The 24997-nt window shown below is 42.9% G+C and overlaps 1 protein-coding gene across 1 annotated transcript; it reads left to right on the top strand.

Moving 5' to 3' along the window:
* The first annotated feature begins 235 nt into the window (after positions 1-235).
* bcl2b (BCL2 apoptosis regulator b) lies at positions 236-22966 on the top strand. Its single transcript, XM_079647298.1, has 2 exons — positions 236-1350; positions 20389-22966. Exons 1-2 carry the CDS (start codon positions 802-804, stop codon positions 20524-20526), a joined length of 687 nt encoding a protein of 228 aa, XP_079503424.1. The 5' UTR covers positions 236-801; the 3' UTR covers positions 20527-22966.
* The last annotated feature ends 2031 nt before the right edge of the window (positions 22967-24997 follow it).

The following is a 24997-nucleotide window of genomic DNA, read 5'->3' as shown; positions in this document are numbered from 1 at the left end:
CCTCATGAATTAACTAGGATCCTCTTAGAGCTTTTCTTGAAAAAAAAAATGGTTTTGGATCTAAAAGCAGTGTCAGATTAGATTTGAGTGGATTTAAGTCGTTTAAATTATGCTTTGCACATGCAATCACCAGAATAATGTCTATTCATGATTTTTAGTGCAGTTCACGTGTACTAGGAGTCTCCGAGCGCAGCCAAAGGAATTACGTGCGTAGCTGACGTCAGGAATACCTCCCTAGCAGCACTGGCGGTGAGCAGGGAGCTTCTGCGGACGATATGTGGAGCAATCGTGCAAGAGGAGTCAGTCCGACCTTGTCTGGCTCACAGTCCTGCGACTGGTTGTGCGTAAACGCTGCTAAAATAGTTCGCGGTCTTTGAAGCCCCTTCCGGTGCGAACAACTTTGTCCCTCATTCATGCTTTTATTCGCAACACATCAGCGTCTGGTGCACAGGAATAGATCAGCACCACTCCAACCTCTTCCGCATATTGGATTTCAATGCAAAGAGAAGGTCGCCAACGTCTCTCCTAAGGATTCGGGAAATGAAGACTGCTTCTGACACGTACTCACTATGTTTTAACTTTTCAAACGTTTTTTTCTGCGCATTTTTGATTCAGTGATTTCCTTCAACTCGCGAAGCATTTTCTCCCCGTGTGGGGATTAGTCGTTGCATTGCTTCTTTTTTAACACAACCTATAGTTTTGGGTGAGCTTGTGCTGTGTACAGTACAGTGCAAATATTCGATTACAATGTATTTATTTTAGGACAGCCTCTGCCCGTAGAAAGTGCCAAATTAAGACGGAATGGCGAACGAGTGTAATCGCAACATTGTGGAGAAGTATATCTGCCATAAACTCTCAAAACGGGGCTTCGCGTTTGGCTTCGATGATGTCCGGGATGAAGAGGCTGATAATAATGGGTCGATAGTTCTCCCTGCACCGACTTTGGTCCGCCGGTGCCGTGAAGCCAGCACCGGGCCTGACAGCGAGAGCACCCCCCAGCTGTGCAGACGGATCCCCCAGCCCGACCCGGCCGTCGAGATCCACAGAGTCCTGCGGGAGGCTGGGGACGAACTTGAGAGACTGTATCAGCCGGACTTCACGGAGATGTCTCGGCAGCTCTATCTCACCTCCACCACGGCGCAGAGGAGATTCTCCGAGGTGATAGACGAACTGTTCCGGGACGGGGTGAACTGGGGCCGGATTATCGCTTTCTTCGAGTTCGGGGGCACGGTGTGTGTGGAGTGCGCCTCCAAGCAGGAGATGACATCGCAGGTGGACAACATCGCGGAGTGGATGACAGAGTATTTAAACGGACCTCTGAGCAGCTGGATACAAGATAACGGGGGATGGGTAGGTCTGATTCCGTGTCGTTGAGCGTTTTGCAGATGTGTGACACGGCGGCGCAAAAGTCCTCTTTTACCCTGTCTAAAGACGTTACAGTCAATACATTCACCTTATACATGTTTAATTGAGATGACATCGTATATTCTGACATTACCTAATATAACTCAACATCAAAACCACAGCTATAGTTGATTAATACACATATATTCCTCTAGATGTGCCCATTACGCACCACAGCGCCAACGTTGGACATGTTCGGCCTCACTTATGAGCTGCTCTGATTGGATGTTCATGATGGCTGTTAAGCTTCTTTGACCAATCAGACCGCGTGCTCTGTCACACCTCCCTACGCTCTATCGTTAGACCCGCCCCTGTAGGAGAGGCAGTGACAGCTTTGCAGCTGTCATTGAGCAAAAGGGACAGCCCACTTTGTTTGAGGGAGGGAAAAAAGCTTATATAAACTGTATGTAATGCATCAAAGTATGGATCACTGTAATGACTGTTACAACATGTACCTATTTATATATAAAGCTCTATGCTGCAAAGTGGTCCAGTGCTGCTGATGAGATGTGTTAGGTCATGGTTGCTTGATGAGGTCAGATGCTCGTCACCAAACAGAAAAGTATTGGATTAATGTGCTTAGGGTTCTGGGCAGGGCTCAGCTATCGGAGCCATTTTCTGCACATCTAATGATGCATAAACCTTAGGTACAAATGAGGAGAGATATCTAAACCCCTGCCCCTACACATGATAACATAACAGAGACATTAAAAGAAAAATAGTGTGCAACATAATATCCACTTTTACAACAATTCCTCTTTCCCACAGCCAGCAAAGGTCACACCCCTCTCTGTGCTCATCGACAAATGATTAAACTAATTCACGATGTATTAGCCTTAAATTAGCAGAGGTGCCCCTAATGAGAGCATAACATTTGTGCTGGTTGGTAATTTAGCCGGAAGGTATAAGAATTGGGAATTTGTGTGGGGGGGAGGCATCATCAATGATTCATATTGAACATTTCATCTCAAAGGGAAGGACCATTTAACATTCCCCTTGAGTCTGCCTTGCCCCTGGAGGTGCAGGTTGTGCCACATATCAAAGGCAAGCAACAGAGGGAGGGCCCTGCAGGAACACAGCGTTAATCTGCAGCCCCTGTGTTTAACATGCAGTCCTCTGTGCATGTAGGTTGGGACTCTTTTGTCTGCTTTTCTAGACCTGGGCCTTGAAGCCGGTGCAGGCTGGGCTGCTGAGATTCCAGCTCGAGGTCTCTGGAGCCTGTGCCCACTTTACAATAATGTAGGTCATCATAGTCTGTGTTTTCCAGCTGGGTGGAGATGGCTGTATCTTTGCTGCTGCTCTGCTTCCACTGGAGAGACAGAGTGTACAGTTTATTAATCCAAAGGATTATTCAGGATTATTTGAAAGCGCATGTTTCCACTTTGGGTCATTTTAAAGGATTTCTCCCTTTCAGCATTGAGGAAACTATATCTAAATGATTTCTCAAACTAAACTATATTTAAAAAACGGTAGTATTGGAGTTTGTGGTTTTATTGGCTCTAATGTTTTGATCTCCAGACTGATAAGAGTCTAAGAGACACTGATGTTGATTTATATATTAATTTGAATGCTTGTCAGGTTGGGGATTTCCTGAGGTCTGTGTGTGCGTGTGTGTTTGTTTTTCAGTTACCTGACATTTAATAACTGACACAGCAGACACAGAGCTTTCTCTGTGCTCTAGACTGGTTTTGTGAAATTTGGCTTCTCCTTTTTTTCTTATCAACTTCTTGTGTTTGAAATATAGAAAAGTCACTGTGTCATGCAGTGTGCCAATGGGGGATTTTCCCATGTTGTTGGTAGGTACTATTAAATACTGAAGAAAATAAACTGCATTGTTTTGGGATAGTTATGCATCCACACCCCAGATTGCTGGGCTTTGTTTTACACACAAAGCCCAATGAGGTTTTAGGGCTGTAGCCAGGATTTTAGAGATAGTGAGGTAATGTGTCCTTTAAAAAAACTCTGAGCAGCAGCGAAACATAACAAACATGTTTTACTTATTTTAATCTTTCATGATATTTAGTCTTCTCTGTAACTTGATTTCTACAGCTTCTTTGCATTGCCAGGAATGACATTTGTCTGGAAATAGTGATTCCCTTTTTCCTTTTAGAGTAGTAAAATGCAAATATATTGAATCTAAATATAGGTGAAACTCCCATTCATACCAACCACACGTTACCTTTTTAATTGCAGGACATAAACATCCCTTATTGCTAAAATTAATTCCAAGAAAAAGCAAGGACATGACCTCGGCGTCCTCAATGGTGCTACGGCCCTGACAAGGCTGCCATTGTTTGGGTGTTATTTGGTTTTAGTGTGAAAGCTTTTTATGAAGAAACCAAATGTTAATATACTTCCCATCCACTTTGGGTCGCACATTTCAGAGGTTGCTGTTGGGTCAAAAACATTGCATTCACTTCGCCCCCCAGCTGCCAGGGGATGATGCTTTTGTCTCTGGGAGGGTACAGACTATCATTTTTCTTGATTGGGTTCCTGCAGCTTTGATGATGTGGACATAAAGTAAACATAGTGATATGTGAGTTTAGACAAGTTGGTTTTATAGTCACTTACATTTTCCATTGAGTAATTTTATGCAGAGGTGAGCCTCGTGCTTACCCGTGAAACAAAGGTGGTGGCTAATCAACCTATGACTGACATTTTGACATGTGGAAAGAGCTTTATATCAGCCACCCTCTGTTTCCTGTTGTTTTTTAGACAATTTGTGCCCAAAGTAGTTTAGTACCCACTAAATGTTGTTGAGTCTAGGCATAACAAGTGGTGAGTCAAATACACCTTAAGTTAAACAACTTCATTTTAGACATAACAAAGCTGTGACTGCATTTGCACACAAAAAACAGCTGAACGTGAAATAACTCCCTTTCTGCACTGATTACTTCCCACACACCCGGATGTAAAACACTGTCCTTGCATTGTCCTCAACGCTCAGTTTTTTCCACCTGCAGCCTATGAATTCATCCTTTGTGGAGGCAGAAAATTGCACTCATCAGTGGACGATTGCGTTTTGGCTGCTGCCTGACCCACAAAGTGGTGCACCTGTGTTTATTTACAGGTCATCTTAGTAAATACCAAGTGATTGAACAAAGTGGCCGGCTTCTGAAATAACATGCTTTGACCTCAGACATTTGACTGGCGGGTTGAGGGGGCGGCACACAGCGAACAACAGTGGTTTCACAACTTTGGAAGGCTAACAGCCATTCTCAGCAACCATTGGATGGATTCCAGTGAAATGACCTTTATGGCCTACTTCCTCTAAAGCGTATTTAAGGTGAAACGTGAATGGCCTAATACCTGCAAATCTAATGGCATTCCCATCATTTATGTTTTGCTTGCTGCTTATTAGAAAATGTTTGCATGTTAACACCTTACACAGAGATGGAAAGCATGGAACAGATACATACGTTACATCAGCATGTCAGCATTGTCTTTGGGAGCAAGCTGACATTAGCATTTAGCCCTGTGTAGCTATCATGGCTGTGGACATATCTTCTTTTCATGTGGTAGACAAGACAAAGGAGTGAAATCACCAGATTTCTTTTTGCTTTTGAAAGTCTCAGACAACAGGATCAGGTGTCTAAGGAATGCTGCGATCCAGGTGGCCTATTTCTCTGTGTCACAAGTGTGTGTGTGTGTGTGTGTGTGTGTGTGTGTGTGTGTGTGTGTGTGTGTGTGTGTGTGTGTGTGTGTGTGTGTGTGTGTGTGTGTGTGTGTGTGTGTGTGTGTGTGTGTGTGTGTGTGTGTGTGTGTGTGTGTGTGTGTGTGTGTTTAGGAAGAAGACAATGTAAGTTGGGTTGGGTCCATCCTGTGGGGGATTCCCTGACCACAATCTGTTAGCCGACGGGTGGGACCTGCATGTTACTACAGTGTTGCAGGCATATGGCTGCGCCCCACTACTCTTGTTGAGGCTGAGCGGATCTGGGACAAAGAGGAAGTCATTAATCTCCATATAGGTGACATGTCGGCAGAGTAGAGGCGGAACACAAAAAAATAAGCAAACTCTCTCACAAAGGAGATACATGCAACCACTGGCAGAAAAACTGAAATAAATCCTGGTGATATCTCACTTACATCCAATTTGTGTCTCCCAGATGCAACTCTAATCCGTTATACACAAGTCAATACTTTCTGCGCCAACAAACAAGTCATGATTGATCCATCCGTTCTGAGCCAGTCACAGCCCGTTGTTTCCTTTTTCCATCTGTTAATTTGTAGTTGTTTATCAGGCTGGCCTCACAAAATGAGTGTGTGGGACAGACTCCGCTTTCTTGTTTGTAGCAATCAGTGGGATAAATACACAATTACTCATGCAAATACCATATATGGGGTTTTCCCTCCCACTCATCATTTCAAAACACAAAGAATAACAACTTAGTTTCACTGCTGAGGAAGCAAACATGTCTCTACCTAACTGAGTTTTGGAGTCTGTCATCTCTTGATGTGGACTGTTGGCTCTGCAGTGGAGACCTTGCACCACAAAAGAGCTCAGTGTGGCAAGAAGCAAGCCAAGGTTTCCCCCCCCGTACTGAACCCCTTTTGCAGCGCAGGCCTCCATCGTCGCCATCTGCCACTGTGTTTACACCCATCAGCCAGGCAACTGTAATCTCAGTAACAGTTCCTACTGACGCAGGCAGCTCTGGGCTGTTAACTCTCTGAAGCCATCTGAAATAAATACTTTCTTTCAGGAACAGTCCTGAAGTCATGTCAAGCCTCTCTGTTATCTGAGTAGATCCTTAAAGCACGAAGACCTATGCTCCACATATTGAGTCCTCTGTGTGGAATACTTTTAAAAGCAGCTTTAATTATTATATATTTATGTATATGTTTCATAGCCATTATCACCAAGAAACTAGTTTATTCCTGCTTTGCTCATCAGCTTAAACTCTTTCACTACATAGAGTAAGGTTTTGTTGCAGCTGGATACGTTGCTATGAATAATTCAGATATTTATTCAAAATATCATCTGCAATTCCTCTTTTTTTCTGAGAATAAAATCAAGTTGATCGTCAGACAAGCTGTCTGTCCTAATTATAGAGAAGGCTGTTATCATGAAGACTCACTGTCTCTGCTAAACTTAAGTTCACCCAAACAAAGGATTTGTATGATACTGTTGACTGGAACGTAAGGTCGGACATCGGGTTTTATATTTTTTTCAGCTTGACATGACACTCCTTGCTTTTATGTTATGTTTATAGCATCTTTACCATTCCAAACATGCCAAGCATTTCATGACAGTGCACCTTTGTTGTGAATGGAAATCATAACAACATGGTTTGCACAGAAATATTTGATTGTTCCTGGAATATCATTCTGGTCCTTTGTGAGTGCTGTGGCTATTTCCGCAACCCCTCTTCTCTCCAGAGACCCTCCACCCTGTCCGGTGTGCTTATTTCAGGGCATCCTCAGGAGAGGCGGAGGAATGTCTGCTGGGGAGCAGCGGCTGTGAATAAATAATATAGACGACCTGGGTTTTTCTTTCCTGAGTGTCCGATGAAGGTTGTGTGCGATTTCGCCGTATGACGATAATGTCAGCTGCTTCATTCACAAACCACTGAAGGCGGTTTGTGTGCAGACGTGTGTGGTTTACTTATGGTGCGTTTATTTTGTCTCTTTTGCTCTTCATTTGCCTCTAGGGCCATGTGAGCCTGCAGAATGGTGTTGGTGAATTCAGCCATGTGATTGTGTTTCCTTTTATTGTTTTGTTCAAATCCGTAATCACCTCAACCTGCTGTTTCCCTGTTTCATAAGAGACATGTGCCTGAGCTGTTTAAAAGCACTATCCCAGTCAGAACACACACTGATGAATTATATATGGAGGAGATCAACTCGGACACTAAATGGATGTCCCTCAAGTAGAACCCCAAAGCCTGTCTGCACTCAAGTCGAGAGATTACCTCTTGTTTTTCACTCTTTTTTCTTATCCTCTTTCTCGCTATTTCTGTCTCTTACCCAGCTACAATGGACCAACTCATAAACACACACACACACACACACACACACACACACACACACACACACACACACACACACACACACACACACACACACACACACACACACACACACGCGTGTCCAATCCCTTTACAAACAACACACTAGTTCCTTGAGAGCTGGCTTTCAGTGTCAGGTAGCGTTTCCAGATTCCTGAAAAATGCATGGACACGTGAGAGGCCTCTAAATATAGAAGTGTTAGCATCACTGCTCCCGTGTGGTCCTTTAATTGTCAGGTTACTCAGGAATCCCTGCCCTGTGTGCTTCTGTGCTATCATCAAATCCACATCACAAACTCGTCCGCCAATCCACATGGAAAAAAAGCTTCGAATGAACCGTTTGAGATGGCAGATAAAAGAGTTTTCCACCTTTCCTGTCATGATGGGAGCTGGATAATGAGGAGCCTACTGAGACGCTAGTTGACTTTGCCACTGGGCACACCCTTGCAATATCAATATAGGGCAAGGTTAAACGGTTCCTCCCATTGTCTAGCTGCTGTAGATATTTTTGGGACAAACCCCCAAAAGAGTTTTTAATAGAGATTTGATCCTCTCAATTAGTGTGTAGAGCGACAATAGCCACAGTATTTGAAATGCAGCTGGGAGTGTCTCCTAAATGACATTGTCTTTAAGAAGGAGCATGTTGCATTGAAGTATAACCCAAATAGTCATTAGAGATCCAGTTCAAAAATATCTTCTATTCACTGAGAACTAGTTACAAAAAAAACATCTGCTCGGGCTGATTCTAGCAGGGTTAAATGGGAAGATTTATGTTTTGTGATTTGAGTGAATTGACCCATTGATATCCATATATTTAGCCACAAGCAAGACAAACACAGAAGCGGATGTACTGGTGCGAATCAATTATTTGCTGTCTGCAAAATGGCTGCGTACACACTCACAGGCATATGCACACACACTTATACTGTGGCACATCAGCATGTACACACAGAAGCGGATGTGGTGGTGTGAATCAATAATGCTGTGTTGTCACAGGGACATGTGAGCCATGGCAGGGAGCAGATGGCCCCGGGGTGCCTAGCTTCCTGTTAGCCTTGCCATTCAGCCTCGACACACGCAAACACGCACACGCACACGCACACGCACACACACACACACACACACACACACACACACACACACACACACACACACACACACACACACGCACACGCACCACCATCTCCGCTGGGATTTCCTGGTGCAACTAGCCACAGCACTTGCCATTAACAAACAGCAAATCATTATTGGCTCTTTTCTGAGTACATGCCCTCCTAAAAAATGACAACAGCCAGATAATGGTTAAAATATTTCTCTCTCCTGTCCACGGTGGTCTGGGGTAAATCATTCTGTGCACCCCCTACTCGATGTGATTTTTGGCAGGAGAGCAAACAGCCCTCAGGAAATATGATCTGTTTCAGTGGACGCTGAGTGAGGTCAGCCATTGCAGGTGTCACTTTGACAAGGTGGTATTGATTGAGCATTTCCGACGGTTTGTGTCGGTATCTCTGAGCAAAGACTCAATTAGCACAGTAAGCCAGTGACGATAAATGTCAGATAATCTGTATATGAAGGTGATTTATTCAAATACATGCTGTAGAGAAAGGGTCTCTATGGAAAGGCCTTGGCGAGAACACTTTTGTGCTGATGGCTTTCAGCAGGTGTGTGTGCAACCGAGAGCTGCATCTCCTGGTGCAGCTCACCTTTGATGGCGACTGATTGGGTCTTGAAGTGCGGTGAAAACTATTCACCCCTGACATTTGGAAGATTAAAGCTTTGCGGTGTTGCTAATACCTATAGTGTTTCAGGGCAGCAAACAGCGTTGACGAAACTCTTGATCTCCTTCCAAACCTTCAACCAAATGATGCTGTGAACAGACATGTTGTTGCCGTCACAGATAAACCCTGCTCTTTTCAGAAAGCTACACCTGCATGATACTTCCCACAGGGATATTTTGCTGGCAAGGGCTTACCCACCATCGCCACGGCCTTATATTACAACAATTTCGCAGGGTCTACTCTGAAGGAATGATGCCTTTAATTGGTTGTTGGGCTGTCGTTACAACTTCAAATAATGACAGATACTTCAAAGAAAACAGGGAGAGTTGAAAACAGGAGAACCGACAGTGATTCCTTTTCTTCTCAGGTAGTTTGTTTAGCATTTTTGGTATTTTTTTGACAATATAGCTATGCTTTATCCCTGTCGATGTTCTAAGGATGCACTCATCTTGTGACTTATGTCAGAGCAAATCTTTTACGATGCCTGGATTCAGTTATGTCAGGCGCCATTTTGCTTCATGGAGCAGATTTAACTGTCACATGTCTAGACGAGCCTCATGTCGGCAAATGTAACCACAAAAGGCTTAATCAACTCCGTAAATTGACCTATAAAGTGCTTAATTTATCTTTCATTTGTGGCATTGGTGGTAAAAAAGCTGTTAAAAAAAGGCCCAAAAGGTTTGTATATTCTATTGTTTAATCAACTTTACTATATATGTAAAGAAGAGTTTTCATTTTTACTTTAAAATGTTCTTTAAAAACTCATTTTCTGATAGCGCCCACGACAAGCACTCAGACTCCTTGACCTTCAAGGTTCCAGATTAGAATTAATGTGAGTCTATATTCCTGCACTGCAGGGAGGACATGGGGTTACAACATATTGCTGGATGACTGGACATCACAAGGTGTCTTTGATCAGGAGGTGAGGCTAACAGGGTTTAAGAGGAGGAGGAGGAAGAGGAGGAAGAGGAGGAGGAAAAATGGAAGGGCAAGCAAGTTATGAGGCTTATAAAGCAGGCAATAGGCAGTACAGTCCTCCCACTGCCACATGTGCATCAGCCAGGTTGAGACTGCTGAGGTAATTGTTGTTTAAAAAAAGAAAGAAAAGGCACGGGTGGTTAGGCAACCAGGGTTGAAAGGCCAAATGAAAATGGAGCTAGTAGAGCAAACAGCTTTGATTTAGTGGGAGTGCATGCTGTTAAAAGAGAGTTTGGGAAGTAGGAGTAGATTAGCTCACTCCATAGATATCTTAGAGCACATTTGGAAAAAGATGCCTGTTGAAGTCATCTGACTCGACAATCATCTGATTCTCAGCTGATCATCTGCTGACTTAGAAACTAGGGGAATGTGCTTGAAAACATTTTCACAGTCTCAGCTCAATTTTCCTTATATATGCGTTGTTCCTGTATGAATTGTGTTCTCACTTTGAGGCATTTTAGTCTCAGGTTGAAGCAGTATAATATTTACTGCATAGTCTACTCAGGCAGTCACAGTGAACCACTAATGACGTTTTCCGTAGTAAATGCCTCTATTATGACACTTATGTGTGCCTTATTAGCTTTCCGTACATTTTGTCACCAGACTTTCGATGTTACAATAGGCAACTTATTATCATTCATCAGGTAGGCTGTGCTTGCTTCTCTTTGGTCTCTGCATACAAGACAGGGAAGGTCACACGGCTCCCAGTGAGCCAACCTGCTCCAGAACGTTCAAACAAAAGGCCGCTTTGAAAGCATGCCGCTCAGCATGGCTGTCTCCAAGGTATATGAGACTCACATTTAACTCACACCAAAGAAAGGATAAAAGACCAGGAGTATAAGCAGTGTCCACCCCGGCTCTTAGCTGCTTGAATAGGATTTTAATTGCATTCATCTATCTCTGAACAGGATTATAAAGTTATTTTCTTACATAATGTAAGTGTGCAGTGAATTCATTTGCCTCGCAGTCCACTTGGTTATGTCAAGGTTCCTTGAGATTCCTTCTCATATCAGGCCTCTCGAACACACAGTGCCGTTGTTTGTTTCCACACATCAATGCATTCCGCTCATTCCGCTCCCCCTGGATGGAAATCAGCTGGTTGCCTGAGAGAGGTCATTGAACTTTTCCCCAGTATTCTCAGCCTGAGAAGGGGAAGGGGGAGGAAAATGTTTTCTTGGCCAGGAGGGCGTTTGGGTTCATTCCAATTTGCTTTTGACACAACTGACAGTTAAAAATAACAAGACTGTGATTATGTGCTTTGATTTCTCAGCCGGATGTTAAATAGTGCAGGAATAATTGTTGCTCTCCCCCATCTGCTTGCAGGATAAGAGGTTTTGTTACACATTCCACAATTCCAGCCTGTTGGAAGCTGCTTTCCTTCCCAATGTCGGGATTTGTCTTCCAGGATACCTTCTTTTTTAATTACCTAATGCAAATATGATAGAAGTAGACAATAAGGAATACATATTCATATCCATGTGATCAACATCCTGAGTTCTCCGAGGGGTCAGCAGATGATAGTAAAGAAAAAAAAGAAACAATTACATTTTTTTTTAGGAAAAACTAAATCTGTCAGATGAATGTAGTGGAGTAAAGTACTTTTAATTTGTGCGTATATACAGTACTTGATTAAATGCTAATTTTTACTTTCCATTACTGGCTGTTGATGTCTTCACTTTGTGGAACATTTTCATTGTGGCTCTCCTCCTCACTTCAGAGCTGTTCCTGAGGGAGCTGCACCTCAAACAGGTGATTGTTTTCTCTGACATTATCGGACATCGGAGATCCTCGATGCGCTCTGCTCCATCACAGTGGGCCCCGTCCCAGACTGTGGCGTCTCTCATTTACATTGGTACACGGAGAACACTACCTGAACCTGAAACCTGGCCCCGTGTACTCCAATCACATAAACCGCTTCAATATCTTGTTGCAAAAACTGACAAGCTTTCATTTAGCGAACCTTACAAGACGTCTCCCGTATGAAAGGGGAGAAACGAGAGGCACTGGGGCGTATAGCTTTGATGTTCTAATACCTTCTCCTTCGCCGACATGTTTAATTCTCTATTAGATGACATTACGCTTGATTTGTTTGGCAATGTTTGCTAAATTACAAGAGGCAACTTGGGAGTTCATCAAAGGAAAAAACATTCCCATTAACATTAAATGTGCCCATTTGTTACAGTTAGCTTTTCTTCAACTTGGAGCCAAGATTTACGAGTCAGTTAATGGTTCAAAACAAATACAAATCACTTAGTAACAGTGTCTAACCAACTGTAGCTCTCAAGTGTTGCACCCCTCCCTTTCTCCATGGTATTAGTACATGTTTGGCTTGCCTCTACTCTTTCCCTAGTTACCCGTACACAGTGTGTGATTTAGCCATACTTGGCTCTACCACAGAGAAGCTATAGTCTTAAAACCAGACAGTGATGTCATTGCCGCAGAATCTGGCACAGGAAGTGACTTAACACCCGCTGAACTATCAAGCTCTTTTACAAAGACGTAGTCAGTCGCTTGCTGCCTGAAAAGCAGCTTTCTGAACATCAGGATTGAGTCATTCTGTTACATCAGGGCTCTACAATGCAACCTCCAGAAAAGCCACAACAACGGAAAGCTGAATGTAACATTTCAAGGAAACCAGATGACTGAATTTCATGGGCAAGACAAGAACAATCAACTATCGAATGGCCATCAAGCTGCAGATGGTGTTCCCACAGATCCCATTCATTACACCATATACAGTAGTCGTTTCAGGCTGAGGTCTGTCGGTCTATTTTCAGCCCCACTGCATTTGAGGCGGTGGTTGTGTGGTCTAAAGGTCTTAAGGGGTCAGTGGATATGACTTTTAAGGCTTAAAGCAGCGTGCCGCCCTTGTCCAAGGAAATGAGCCTCTCCCTTGGCTCTGTTTGTCAAGAGCAACAGGCCACCTGGGAATCTGCTGATTCCCACGCTCTCTATCAGGGGTTTTTATCTGGACCAATCAGGCAGAGAGGTTCGTCCATGGGGTGCTCACACGCCTCCCTGTTTTTCCCAAAATAAGACCCACTCAGGTTCCTGTACACAGCAACCCAAAGCTGATTTAAAGCTGGTAGAGCAGATTGACATGTGAACGTTCAACTTCTGTGTTTAATTATTAACGCAAACTGCAGTGAATGTCAAGAAGAATAGCGTTGCTTTTTCTGTCCGCTGAGTGCTTCTGCAGGTTTGAAATGCCACAGAAACAACTTGTATTTACCAAGGGGCTCTTATATAAGCACTCTTGCATTCTTGAGTGAAAAATCGGAACAAAACAACCCATGGAGGTCGAAAGTTTCTTGCAATTACCTCACGCACCACACTTTTCTTGCTTTCACATGCATACATGGATTTTTGAAGGCCACAAACACGTCACTGGAACAGAAGATGTACAATGCAAGGCTTCCTTGGAGAAAACAAGGAGCTATTAGACATCCAAGTGGCAGACATCCTGTCTTCACTGGAAAGCCACTCAAGCCTGGTTTAATGCTCTCCAAACACGCCAGGACAGACAAGTCCTCAAGTGTGGATGATGAGTCAGCGGCCCTTTCCACTCTCTCTTTTGCTCACACGCGTCATCAGTGGCCTTTTAAATGGGCAGAGATGTGAGTTGTTTTATTAGATTGGGCAGCTTTACCAGAAGCCTGATATTTATAGCAGCACAGAAGTCTTGCAACTATTGTCACTTCCTCCTCCTCTGGGGGGGCCGGATGGGCTCGAAGCAGACGTCCTCAGCGAGGCAGACATCCCCTTTTAGCTTTATTGTATCTATTTGAGGAAGCCATTGTGCCAAGTTCTGGCAACTGTGAAGGATTTTAGATCAATTGTTCATGTTGAAAAACGTTTCAAGGTCAAGATCACAGCACTGTGAACGAAACCTACTGACTGAGATGCACAGATTGTCTGATTTATTGTGAGCAAAAAGGATTGTCTCTTTTTGCTTTGATGTCTCTTTGCTCTGCATGAAGAAGTCCCTCCTCTGAGCTTCAGTAAGTTGAAAAGGTGCAGATAAACCAGGAGGAGAGCAAAAACGCTCGGCATCTCGCCCTCGCATCTCTGAGCCGGCAAGGTCACCCAGTTTCTAATTTCATGTTGGATCAAAGCAGATAATACAAATCAATAGGCCGAACCACAAAAAAGTCATATATATCAGGATTAAGTTCATATATCAGAAATGTTGGTGTGCTGTCCAAAAAACAAGAAACTGCTGCACAAATTGGACGGCTTAACTCCAGTGATTCTTCTCCTCCTTCTCCCACCTCCTCAATGGGATGAAAACCAAGTTCACCGGAGCGTCATTCATCTCCAAAGAAGCCAAAGTCTCGTGTGTAAAGTTACAGTCCTCATTTATCTGGCTGGCTTAGACAGTGAATAATGGAAACAATAAAAAGCGCAGAGTGTCATGAGGAGTGTGGGTGATTTACTGGCGATCACGTTTCATGTTCCAGTGGAGCAGGCTAGCTCCCACGGGAGAGCGTGCTGTTTTGTAAACACACAAATGCTGCTGCTGACGTAATTTGAATATTTATGAGCCTTAAGGGTATAATCTAACGTCAAAAACGGTTTCTCCCCTTTCAGTTCAGTCCAATGAAGGTACACTGCCAAGTTTGAAACCTGGGTCTTAACATGAGACTCAAAGCAAAAGCTAATAAAAGGTTTCCCGTTTCTCTTCTTTCAAGCTCGGAATTGACATTTTGTTCTCGTTTTCATCAGAAAAGCTTATATAAATCAGTAGTTCATATGTTGTCTAGCGATGTTAAAGGCTGTTTATTCATTGGTTGTGCAGGAATTGATTATATTCAAAGGTCTGAAGGATGTAAAAAAAGTCACGTTTTTCTAAAGCTATTGTGACTTTCTGACTATTTTATATAGAAAATATCCACTTGTATCTCATGTTATTGTATAAGTTGAAAATGTACTTTCAGTAATGCTTGTTCTTTTATGTAAAAGATCAAATGTTTGAGTTGAAGAATTATGCGTCTCTCTAACGAGGGTTTCAGAGGTGGATAATGTCTCCCGAGCAGTTTTATGGCTCTCTGGGCTAACATGAAAAATACATCATGAAATGAATTATTATACACTGGGTGGGGGCTGCATTTTATAATTATATTCTTTATGGATTATTCTGCTTATTATTTTCTTGAGTAATTGGTCATACAATGTAAGAAAATACTACAAACTGCTCATTACAAGATCTCATAGCCCAAGTGGGCTTCCTAATATGACGTGTTACCATCCGACCAACGGTCCCAAACCAGAAAATATTCATAGAAAGCAGGAATTCTTGACATTTTAAATGCTGGAAACAATAAACACTTGTGATTTAAGATGCACTATCAAGGACGCTTCTCAGACATTTTGATAGCCTGATCCAGTAAAAGTGTGTCTAGTGTTTGGCGTGCTTTCCAGATGTGTACAGCTTTCCACTCAGTGTGTCTTCATCACTTGGCTGCAAGGTTGTTGTTTCCAAGTATTGCAGTATTGTCACAGTGAAGTGAAGGGCTCAGCGTCCTCAGCTCGAAGCTGTTTGGCCATGCTGACACAGGGGGATTCTCTGGGTAATGAGTATTGCAACAAACTCCTCCGTCATCTAATTTTTGCCGGGCCAGTCGATGGATGACCCTTCAGATCGAATCTGACCTTGCTGCCGGACGAAAGGTTGCTGTCCTGTCACCTATTGTGTCTGGAGACGGGTGGTTCTTTTTTTGCATCCGTGTATGAATACATGAATACAAGTGATATACAGACATAAAAGAGAGAGAGAGAGATATTAGTGGATATTTGGATCAAAACAGATGGATTACAAAGGACATTAATGCCTTCCTTGCATTTTTGTTCGATCTCCAATTACTCTCCCTTGGATCCTGAAAAGGGGGCTTTGTTTGACTTTAATTAGCGGCGCAGAAAACTGCAAGAAGCTCATTAGAAAATCAAAGACGGCGGCAGCAGCAAGATCAGCTTTATGCAATATCATAAGTACGTTACTATGTGAATGCTTTTGAAATAAACAGAGCGTGGGGAGAGGCTCAGTTCAGGGGTAAATAGCGGTCCCACACAGGCACTTTAATTACAAGTTGAACTTTAACCCACATCCCTTTCTCTGAGTCTCAGTCTGCCCGCAATCACCGACAGAAACAAAACGTTCCAAAACAAAGATGATGGCCTTATCATTTTTTCTATTTTGGCAAAGTGCTGCTTGGGGTTCTTAACGCCGCCAAGTGAACAAGTTGACTCATTATTTTCCACACAAGTCAAGCAATCATTGCCAAAAGCAGAGGGAGACCCAAAGGAACTGGAAAATGTTTGGCATCTCCTGTTAGCCTTAAGATAGCAGAAGGCCATCCGGGGGAAGACAACAGTCTAACATCTCTTTGTGTTCATGAGAAGACACTGAGCAAAAACCCAAAGGTCTATCATGTGAAAAGCAAATCAGAGGTCGAGGACAGGCTCTCCCCGCTGGTGGGAAAAGCAAATCATGTGTGAAGCTTCCAGCCAGTGTAACCATGACACTCAGGCAGCCAGTTGCCACCCCATGGCTGAATATGGGATCCTCTCAAGTCTGCCTTCTTTACTCTGTTAGCGTTTCTCAGAGGGATTCATTGTGTGCTGTAAACCTGGCTAGGCCTTTTCACTTTGGATTCTTGGCGGCTGTGACCTTTATAAAGCCATTGATCCAACAAGTGAATACTTTGGAGAACTGCAGCCTGGACTTTATTTCCCAGAAGCACACCTGCTGTTGGTGGCAGATGGATTGCTTCAGGGCAGCGAGTTTAGTTTTTTTTTTAGGATTATCGAGTCTTTTGTTGACGTGATCAGTGCAGATGTTTTGTCCTTTCCTGTCCTGCTTTGCCAGCTGCTTATTATCATTTTCTTCAAAGGCCCATTTTTGTCCATAATGACAGTCTATACAGAAAGAGAAGTAAGGAGAGGAAAGAGAAAAAACTGAAAGTACAGAGGTTTGTTTTTCACATGGCCGTGGAGCACTGCTTCCTAACGTGTGGTTGAAAAAGTTCCAGGAGCATGCCTCAGTCTCATGATATCCACCTGACACTCTCCCTCCCTCCCTCCCTCCCTCCCTCCCCTATCTGTACTCGACTCTCCCCTGGGTCAGTCTGGAGTTATTACCTCCTGTGTCCTTGTGGAATTCTTTCAAACATCCATCACCGCTCTTATGAACCTCTTACTGTAATTGGCCAGCTTTTGTTTCAGACTTAAATAGAAGCTAATCTATGCCTACAGTCTGGGACATATTGAGGACACCAATCATGAGTTTGCCATTTTGTATGTCCTCGCTAGCGGTCAGTCACATGCACTTGCTGCTGGGCCGTTGGCTGGTTTGTGTTTTGGCCTGAGCAAACTGTTATTTGTTTGCAGTAGGTGGAACAAAATACAAAAAAAGGGAGGCAGTGGTTTGCCAGCTGACACACTCCCCTCAGCTGGAGGTCTGAATGAAGAGCTTGTTCTCTAATTAATACCTGGATCCTGGAGAGGAGCAGGGAGGAAGGAAGGGTATCATCACTGAAAGACAGGGCTTGTTCACATGGCTCCAAAATAAAGCCATCTGATATGTTGTGCTCTATTTACAGATTGGTAGTGCAGCAACAATGAACAATCAGAGCATTCAGTTTGTTAGACAGACCATCAACAGTTCCACCTGACTGCTGCTTACATTTACCTTGTCACCTCCTCACAATACATACAGAAAGCTAATTAACAAGATTGTCACTTACATTAGGGATAATATGAAGCCTAAATCAAGGAATTAGACTGCTAATTGAAATACATTTGTATATGAAATGTCACAGGGATAATTGAATATATCATATCATATTGTTTCTTATTGTATCGGTGGTGACACAGTTTTGGGGTGTAGCCACTATGCTATTGGCAATGCTCAGGGGATAGCAATGACAAGTATCTCAAAAACAGATGGATTGCCATGATGACATTTTTACAGATATTCATGGTCCCCTAACAATAAATCCTAAGAATTCTGGTGATCCCTGACATGTCCACTAGCGCTATCATTTGTGCTTTTGAGTAAAATATCTCAGCAAATACTGGATGCATTACAATGACATTTAGTTCAGACATTCTTCTTCCCCTCAGTATGAATTGTAATACCTTCGGTGACTGTTAAAAACTAATGATATCCCCATCAGCCTCACAGCTGTGTGTTTATTGCTTCTTGTGTTTGCATGCTAACCTCATACCTGTCTAGAATTAATGTTTAGCGTTGCCACTGTGTGAGAATGTTAGCAGGTTGATGTTAGCATTAAGCACAAAGCACAGCTGACTTCAGTGTAACAGAGCTTGCCAACATTACTGTAGACTCTTGGTCTGTGTTTTAACCCTGGATAATTAAAAACTCTCAGCTGCAACAAAGGAAATGCCATGTGGTTAAAGATATTGCTGGCTGATTTAAGAGTGCAGTGTGTTTTGACACCAGAGGGCCTTAAGTGGGAAGAAAGTGCTGATCCTCTTCCTCCCTCGTGTCACCAAAGGGGCCCCCAGTCTCAGGAATGCGACAGAACGGGAAGAGAGGAGAGGGAAACAGGAAATACTTTTGTCTCCCCACTGCACTTCAGAATGGATGTGTCTTTTTGTTTTGGAGTGGGCTTTTGTTTGATAAAAGGAAACTGAATATCAAAATGTCACAATTATGTAAAAGAAAAGATTATAATGACCCAGTTCGGCTTATAGATCAAGGTCGAATAAAACATGTGTTCCAGTTAGAATTACTCATAACATAATTACTGCAGGTAAATTGAGTTGGATCAAGACAGATTCAAATATAATCATAATATAAACCCATGGGAACTGACAGTAGTGTTATTGTGAATTAAACCTAACCACTCACTATTGTTCCCAGATAAAAACATAGGCATCAAAGGAGATCAAATGTAGAGCATTGCCACAATGTGTGTGTGTGTGTGTGTGTGTGTGTGTGTGTGTGTGTGTGTGTGTGTGTGTGTGTGTGTGTGTGTGTGTGTGTGTGTGTGTGTGTGTGTGTGTGTGTGTGTGTGTGTGTGTGTGTGTGTGTGTGTGTGTGTGTGTGTGTGTGTGTGTGTGTGTGTGTGTGTGTGTGTGTGTGTGTGTGTGTGTGTGATAGAGAGCAGGGAGCTTAGCACCATGACTTCCTGTCCAGCTGTTCCCGCTGTCACTGCTGAGGAGCAGATGTCTGTATTTCCTCGTAGAAGACACACGGCTGTGGTATTTGCTCCATGAACCTTGCATACACTCACACATTCCCAATTTGTAACAGACCTCTTTTAAGTCCTCAGCAGAAAGCAGAGCGCCCTGAGTAACATTAATATTTATGCGGGAGTGCTGCAAGCGCTTGTCCAATAACGCTCTCTTTTCACCCCTATTTGGTGGTGGAACAAGGGATTAACATCTGAAAGGGTCCGTTCATCAAAAAAACATACCTCTAGGTGTCCAGTGATTCAGATAACTTTATTTGTATTTGATACGCTACCTAGACTTTTGCTACCAGCATTTTAAAAATTACACATTTAATATAGACAGAAGCAACCTTTACCACAGAAGCAGTCCCAAGGTGTGTTGTGGATTATGTAACCAGAGAAATGTTGTCCGAAATAAATGTAGCTATATTCTTTCAATCATTCTCTTATTGTTTTACCTCCACAAATGCACAAAGGACCATCACCAAAAATGTATTGGCTATGCAGTCAAAACCTGAAAAAGCTCTTGCCTCTATACCATACAGTAGCTCTATACCTGAAAGCTCCATTTTGCACCAAAACTAATAAAAACCCACCAATTAGCCACACTGTTGGACATAGTGACATTTTCCTTCGTTTTAATGAACGGGTTGCATTGTATTTTATTTTGAGTCATTCCCCCCCCAACACCCACACACAGTCCTTATGCTGTAAATATTTACTAAAGCCCTGTATTAATCCGCAACTAAAAATAGTTCCCTAACAAAACACAATATACGTTACGCTGGATTAATGTTTGTTAAATAATACTTTTTTCTTAAAGGAAGTTTCAAATATGTGACCTGTTTCTAAAGATTAACGCCTTTAGAAGCAACACATGGGATGCCAGCTTTATCTTTATTGTGTTTCTTTTAGACTCCACCCATCAAATAACCAGCTGATGCAAGTATGTTTACACATAGGTAAACAGACATTCTTTGACAGCCCAATTAACCGTCTGTCTTTCTCTTCCTGTCTCCCTCCCAGGAAGCCTTTGTGGAGCTGTATGACAGACAGAGGGAGTCCCTCTTCAGCTGCTCCTGGCCCTCCATAAAGACGGTGTTCGGCCTGGCAGCGATCGGGGCCGCCAGCCTCACCATCGGAGCGTACCTTACACAGAAATGAACCCTGTTTCTGCCAGCTTTTGACTTTATTCCTCCTGCTCCTCCTTCTCCTCGTGCCTCTTCTTTTTACTTTGTATAGATGCCCCTGACCCCTCAGAGACAACCATCAGACTCTTCCGAATCTGGCTCTCTTCAAAGGCCTCTCTCTGGAAACTCCCTCTTCCTCGCCCCTCCATGTCAAAACAGACTCAAATCAAAACAACTGAAGGAACCAGATGCACGGCCAATGCAAAGGAAAGCACGTCTTTAAAAGAGGCAGCTTAGATGATATCGCACTAAGCTGAATAAAGCTGAGGAGAAAGGAGGTGGCATCAGTGGCATGCATCTTTTTCTTTCTTTTTCTGCCTGCTTCTGTACTAGTTATAGCATGAATGTTGAGTGTTAGTGTAGACGTTGCATGTGTCAGAGCTCATGCGGGACCTCTATTTGGAGGCCTTGATGAAGATGGGGGTGTCGGGACAATGATGCCCCACACCAGAGAGAACAGGGGCGAAACCCTGCCCCTGCTTGTTAGGGTGAAGAACCCCGTTTGAACTGTGGACTCCAGTTACCCCACCCCTGCAGCCGTCCTTCAAAGGACTTCCTCCGCAGAACAGCTGCTCAGAATGTATAATGGAAACGGATTGCATCTACTGCTTTCTCTCCTCAGACAGCTCCAGTGAACTCTGAACACACTGCACCATTATACTCTCCCTGGCCTTTAATATGTAGAGGACAGGCCAGTGGAAGACTGAGCTCTGCTGAATGATTTGCAGAGATTGAAAGCGCTTCGATTTTTGTGCTGTTTTGAATTTTGCAAGCACGCCAAACCCCCAAAAACGGTGTGAAAAAGAGGAAAATGGAGTGAAAAACATGCCTGTCGTTGCATAAAATTCATATGGTAATGAATATACTGGAAAAAATGTTGAGCACAGCAAAAAACAGTAAGGTAAATCTGATTCTAGGATGGGAGTAGGCATCTGCAACATAAACGGACAAGATTTGAAATGTGCATTCCTTAAGCAAGGCGATGCGAAACCTCTGCTAAAATGACTCCCGTTTAAAGACACCATCACTGTTAACAGATTTACACGCAGCATCTTTTAAACACTGAGTTATTTTATATTTTCTACCAGTTTCTTACTGTTAACTCTGCCCATTTGTGGTCAGATAGTTTGAGCTCGTCCAGGTTTTTTCAAAGCTGACCCTGTGGACACGTGTCCCCCAGCTGCTGAGGCCCACTCGGTACTGCTACAATCCACTGACAACGATGCTTGTTGACGTGGACTGAGAGAACTTCGTCTAACCGCAGATGACTGAGTGGAATACCACGGCAGCAGGGTTTCAGTTTGGGACTGAAGCCAGTGTCCCGAGTGTTGGAACCTGAGCTGTCCCTTCTCCCCGCTCTGCAAAATGCATTCAGTCATTGATTGTTTTTTATCGATGTTTGTCTTGTGTTACAGTCTGATATAAAATGTGGAAACGCTCACAGGCTCCAAAATATTGTATTGTACATAGCAAGTTGGTTTTGGAAGTGTTTTCATTTTCTCCGTCATAAAAAAAGTCCTCTATGCATGGATGAAAGATACTGTCTTCACACAATAAATATGTGCAACCATGTCTATAGCAGCATAGGGTAGAAGATAATAAACAACAGCAAAAGAGTTGCATTTTTCTATTTATTAAGAGGTACCCGATCACAGATTTTTTAACAGTACTTTGATGAAAAAAATTAATTGTTTTCACTTTTTTCTATTCTATGGAATCACACTGTAACTACATTTTTTCCTGGCTGCTATAATAACGAGAAAGATGTTTTTCTTTGAATTTTTAAGTGAATTTCAATGTTGTATTAATATCGGCTTAAGGCTGCTATACTGTCAATTTAACTTCTACTTACAGCTTAAACTGCCACAGATTTACAGTATAGTTCTAGAGAGCTGAAAACCAAAGTTAACGTGTATTAATCTGTAATTAAAAAAAAAAGTAGCTTATGGAGGATACACTTCACTGTTCAGTGAGGTTTTATGATCTCTGTGGAGGGTGTGTCTAGTGTTACTGTACTATATCAGCTTAACCCTTGTCAGCTTTGTGCTCAGATGATAACTCAGTGCTTATCTGTAAAATGTTGACCTGCCAGACTTAAACCATGTCTCGGATGTCACTATAAACAACCCCATCGTCATTACAGCAGCTCACAGTGTGTGATATTCCCAGTGATGTGTGTGTAACAGAGAAGAAGGTGATTTATGAGCAGGAGTAGTAACAGCAATATACTGTCATTTTTATATTCTCTGTACATATATGAATGTAGGCGCAATGGTTGCTGTACTGTTTTATGTCTATAATCACAAACCTGTAGCACTTAAAAAAAAAGTGAATTGTGTTTCTGTTGTTTACTGCTATATCCACGATAAGCTAGCGGGATCATATTGTTCCTAATAAACCAGATTTCTCAAGCAGCTGCAGTCCAAGTTCATGTTGTGTCTGCTTTTTTATCGATTCTCAGCCTCGTCTCAGCAAGACAATAAGAGACGTTTTAGATGGAGCGGTGTACCAACAGTGCTCTTTAGATGATCTGTTATCTATCCACAGATGTGAACTGTATTTGTAAGTCTGGTTGTGTCAACGTGACAGTCTCCTTGAAGGACTGTGTAGGCGCAGCAGCCGCACCCAACCAGACATCAAAGCTGTCCCCAAACACTGCACTTGTCAGCCTCCCTCTTCTGCTCCATGCGCTGCTAAACACGAGTGCAAAAACCCCAAATGCCCCGAGGCCAGATTTTTTTTTAACACCCCCTGCCTCTGTTCTGATCACACTTGTCTTCAAAGGCTAAGGCACTCTTGCTGCTCAGTGGAATTTCTTAAAAGCATGATGCAGTAAAACTAATGTTGAAAGAGTTGGGGGTGTGTGGGTGCGAGAAAATGAGGGAAGAGGAGTGAAAGAAGGTGGTGGTGGTGTGTGTGGATTTATCCCCGAGAGACCAACAGTGTAGGGAAGTTCATTTGGGCTGGAGCCCCCTCGCAATCCCTCCTCTCTCTCCCACTTGCATGCATATAAAATGCATGACACGCTCTGAAGAGGAATTTTAAATTAAGCCCCAGACGTTCAAAAGAGAGTCCAGTGTCGGTGAGGATGGTGAATGTGTGTGTGTAAAGGAGAAGATGGGCAGTGAGGAGAGGGGAGGGGGGAGGATAGTGAAGCCCTCCTGCCTCTTCTGCTTTAGGGCTACAAGGTGTAGAGGAGCCTTCCCTAGCTCTGGGTATCACAGGGGAGATTGGGAGATCAAAGAAGATTGTCTGGAGTTAGTCTGGTCCAGTTTTACCCTTCATTTGGAAGTCCATCAGATCCACTCACAGTACCCCTGCCTCATTTAGAGGCAACCTTTCACCACATTAAAAACTTCCTGCTGAAATCTAACAATTTCCTTCAAACGATAATCTTTTTTAAAAGCGCCACTCGAGAATAATTCATCTCTTTTTGGAACGTAAATATTCAATGAGAAGGAGTGACTTACTATGTAGCCTCGCACTGTATGCACTGTGCTGCAGTGTCACCTTGTGGCTGCTGCACAAACACTACAGCGGGGTTTAATAGTCTTTGTATCTCATATGCACAAACCCGATTTTAAATTTAGAGGATGATGAACCATCAGCTGCTGCAGAGTTGAGCTAAAAAAAGATTATTCTCTGGCACATGGTTGTACATCCCTGCTCTGAAATATCCTCAGGGCACCATGCCGTGAAGAGAAAAGGCTCCAGGCTGAAGGCTCAACTGCTTTTGGGATGACTGCTGATCCGTCTGTGGTTAGTGAGTCTTCTTAGAAACGTGTAATGAAGAAAATCTGTGAGACAAGCATCTGAATCTCACAGAATATGGTAATCTGCAGGAAAGGCATGGGAAGCCTGTGGTGAAACTACTAACTACAAATCATGACGGTCATCAGCAGCAAACCTAAGGAGTCCATCATTTCAAAGTTTTAAAAAATGATGTTCTCCAAAATGACCTACCCCACCTTTAATGTTTAAACGGTTATAGTAGCCTACGTAGGCGTAGTTCAAATACTATAACACCGTTTTTTTTTGTCAAGCAAAATAAAATGCAACACTGTTACTTCAAATTGTTTGGGCTTAGTCATTGTGTATTTGGCCTTCAGAGAACCAAAATATTTGTGTAATATATTTTATAAGCCACACATTCGCCCAGTTAATACATTGTTTGAGCAGGCATACATATTTTTAAAACAACCTCATATTCCTGCTTTTTATGCTTCTCTGTCGATTAATCTTTGGTCTATAAAAAGGTCAGAAAAGTGGCATCTCCCAATATCTTGTTTGACCACAAGTCTCTCTTTTAAATCCGTTGTGATTTAGTGTATAATAAAAAAAACAAAAGCCCAATAGTCAAGATATATATTTAAAAGTAGTTGATAAATGGTTGAAACATCAAGTTGCTGCCACCAAACCATTCAAAGTGACTGAACCTATTAATT

This window comes from Notothenia rossii (assembly GCF_949606895.1).
Source record: "Notothenia rossii genome assembly, chromosome: 9".
NCBI classification, from domain to species: domain Eukaryota; kingdom Metazoa; phylum Chordata; class Actinopteri; order Perciformes; family Nototheniidae; genus Notothenia; species Notothenia rossii.
Note: the sequence above shows the minus strand (reverse complement) of the source record. Positions and strands in the feature narration are given on the sequence as shown.

What these genes read in the sequence shown, in the direction of transcription:
- bcl2b (XM_079647298.1), top strand. Translation starts at nt 802, where the DNA reads ATGGCGAACGAGTGTAATCGCAACATTGTGGAGAAGTATATCTGCCAT. An exon ending in TACAAGATAACGGGGGATGG is followed by an intron (nt 1,351 to 20,388) that starts GTAGGTCTGATT and finishes TCTCCCTCCCAG; the next exon opens with GAAGCCTTTGTGGAGCTGTA.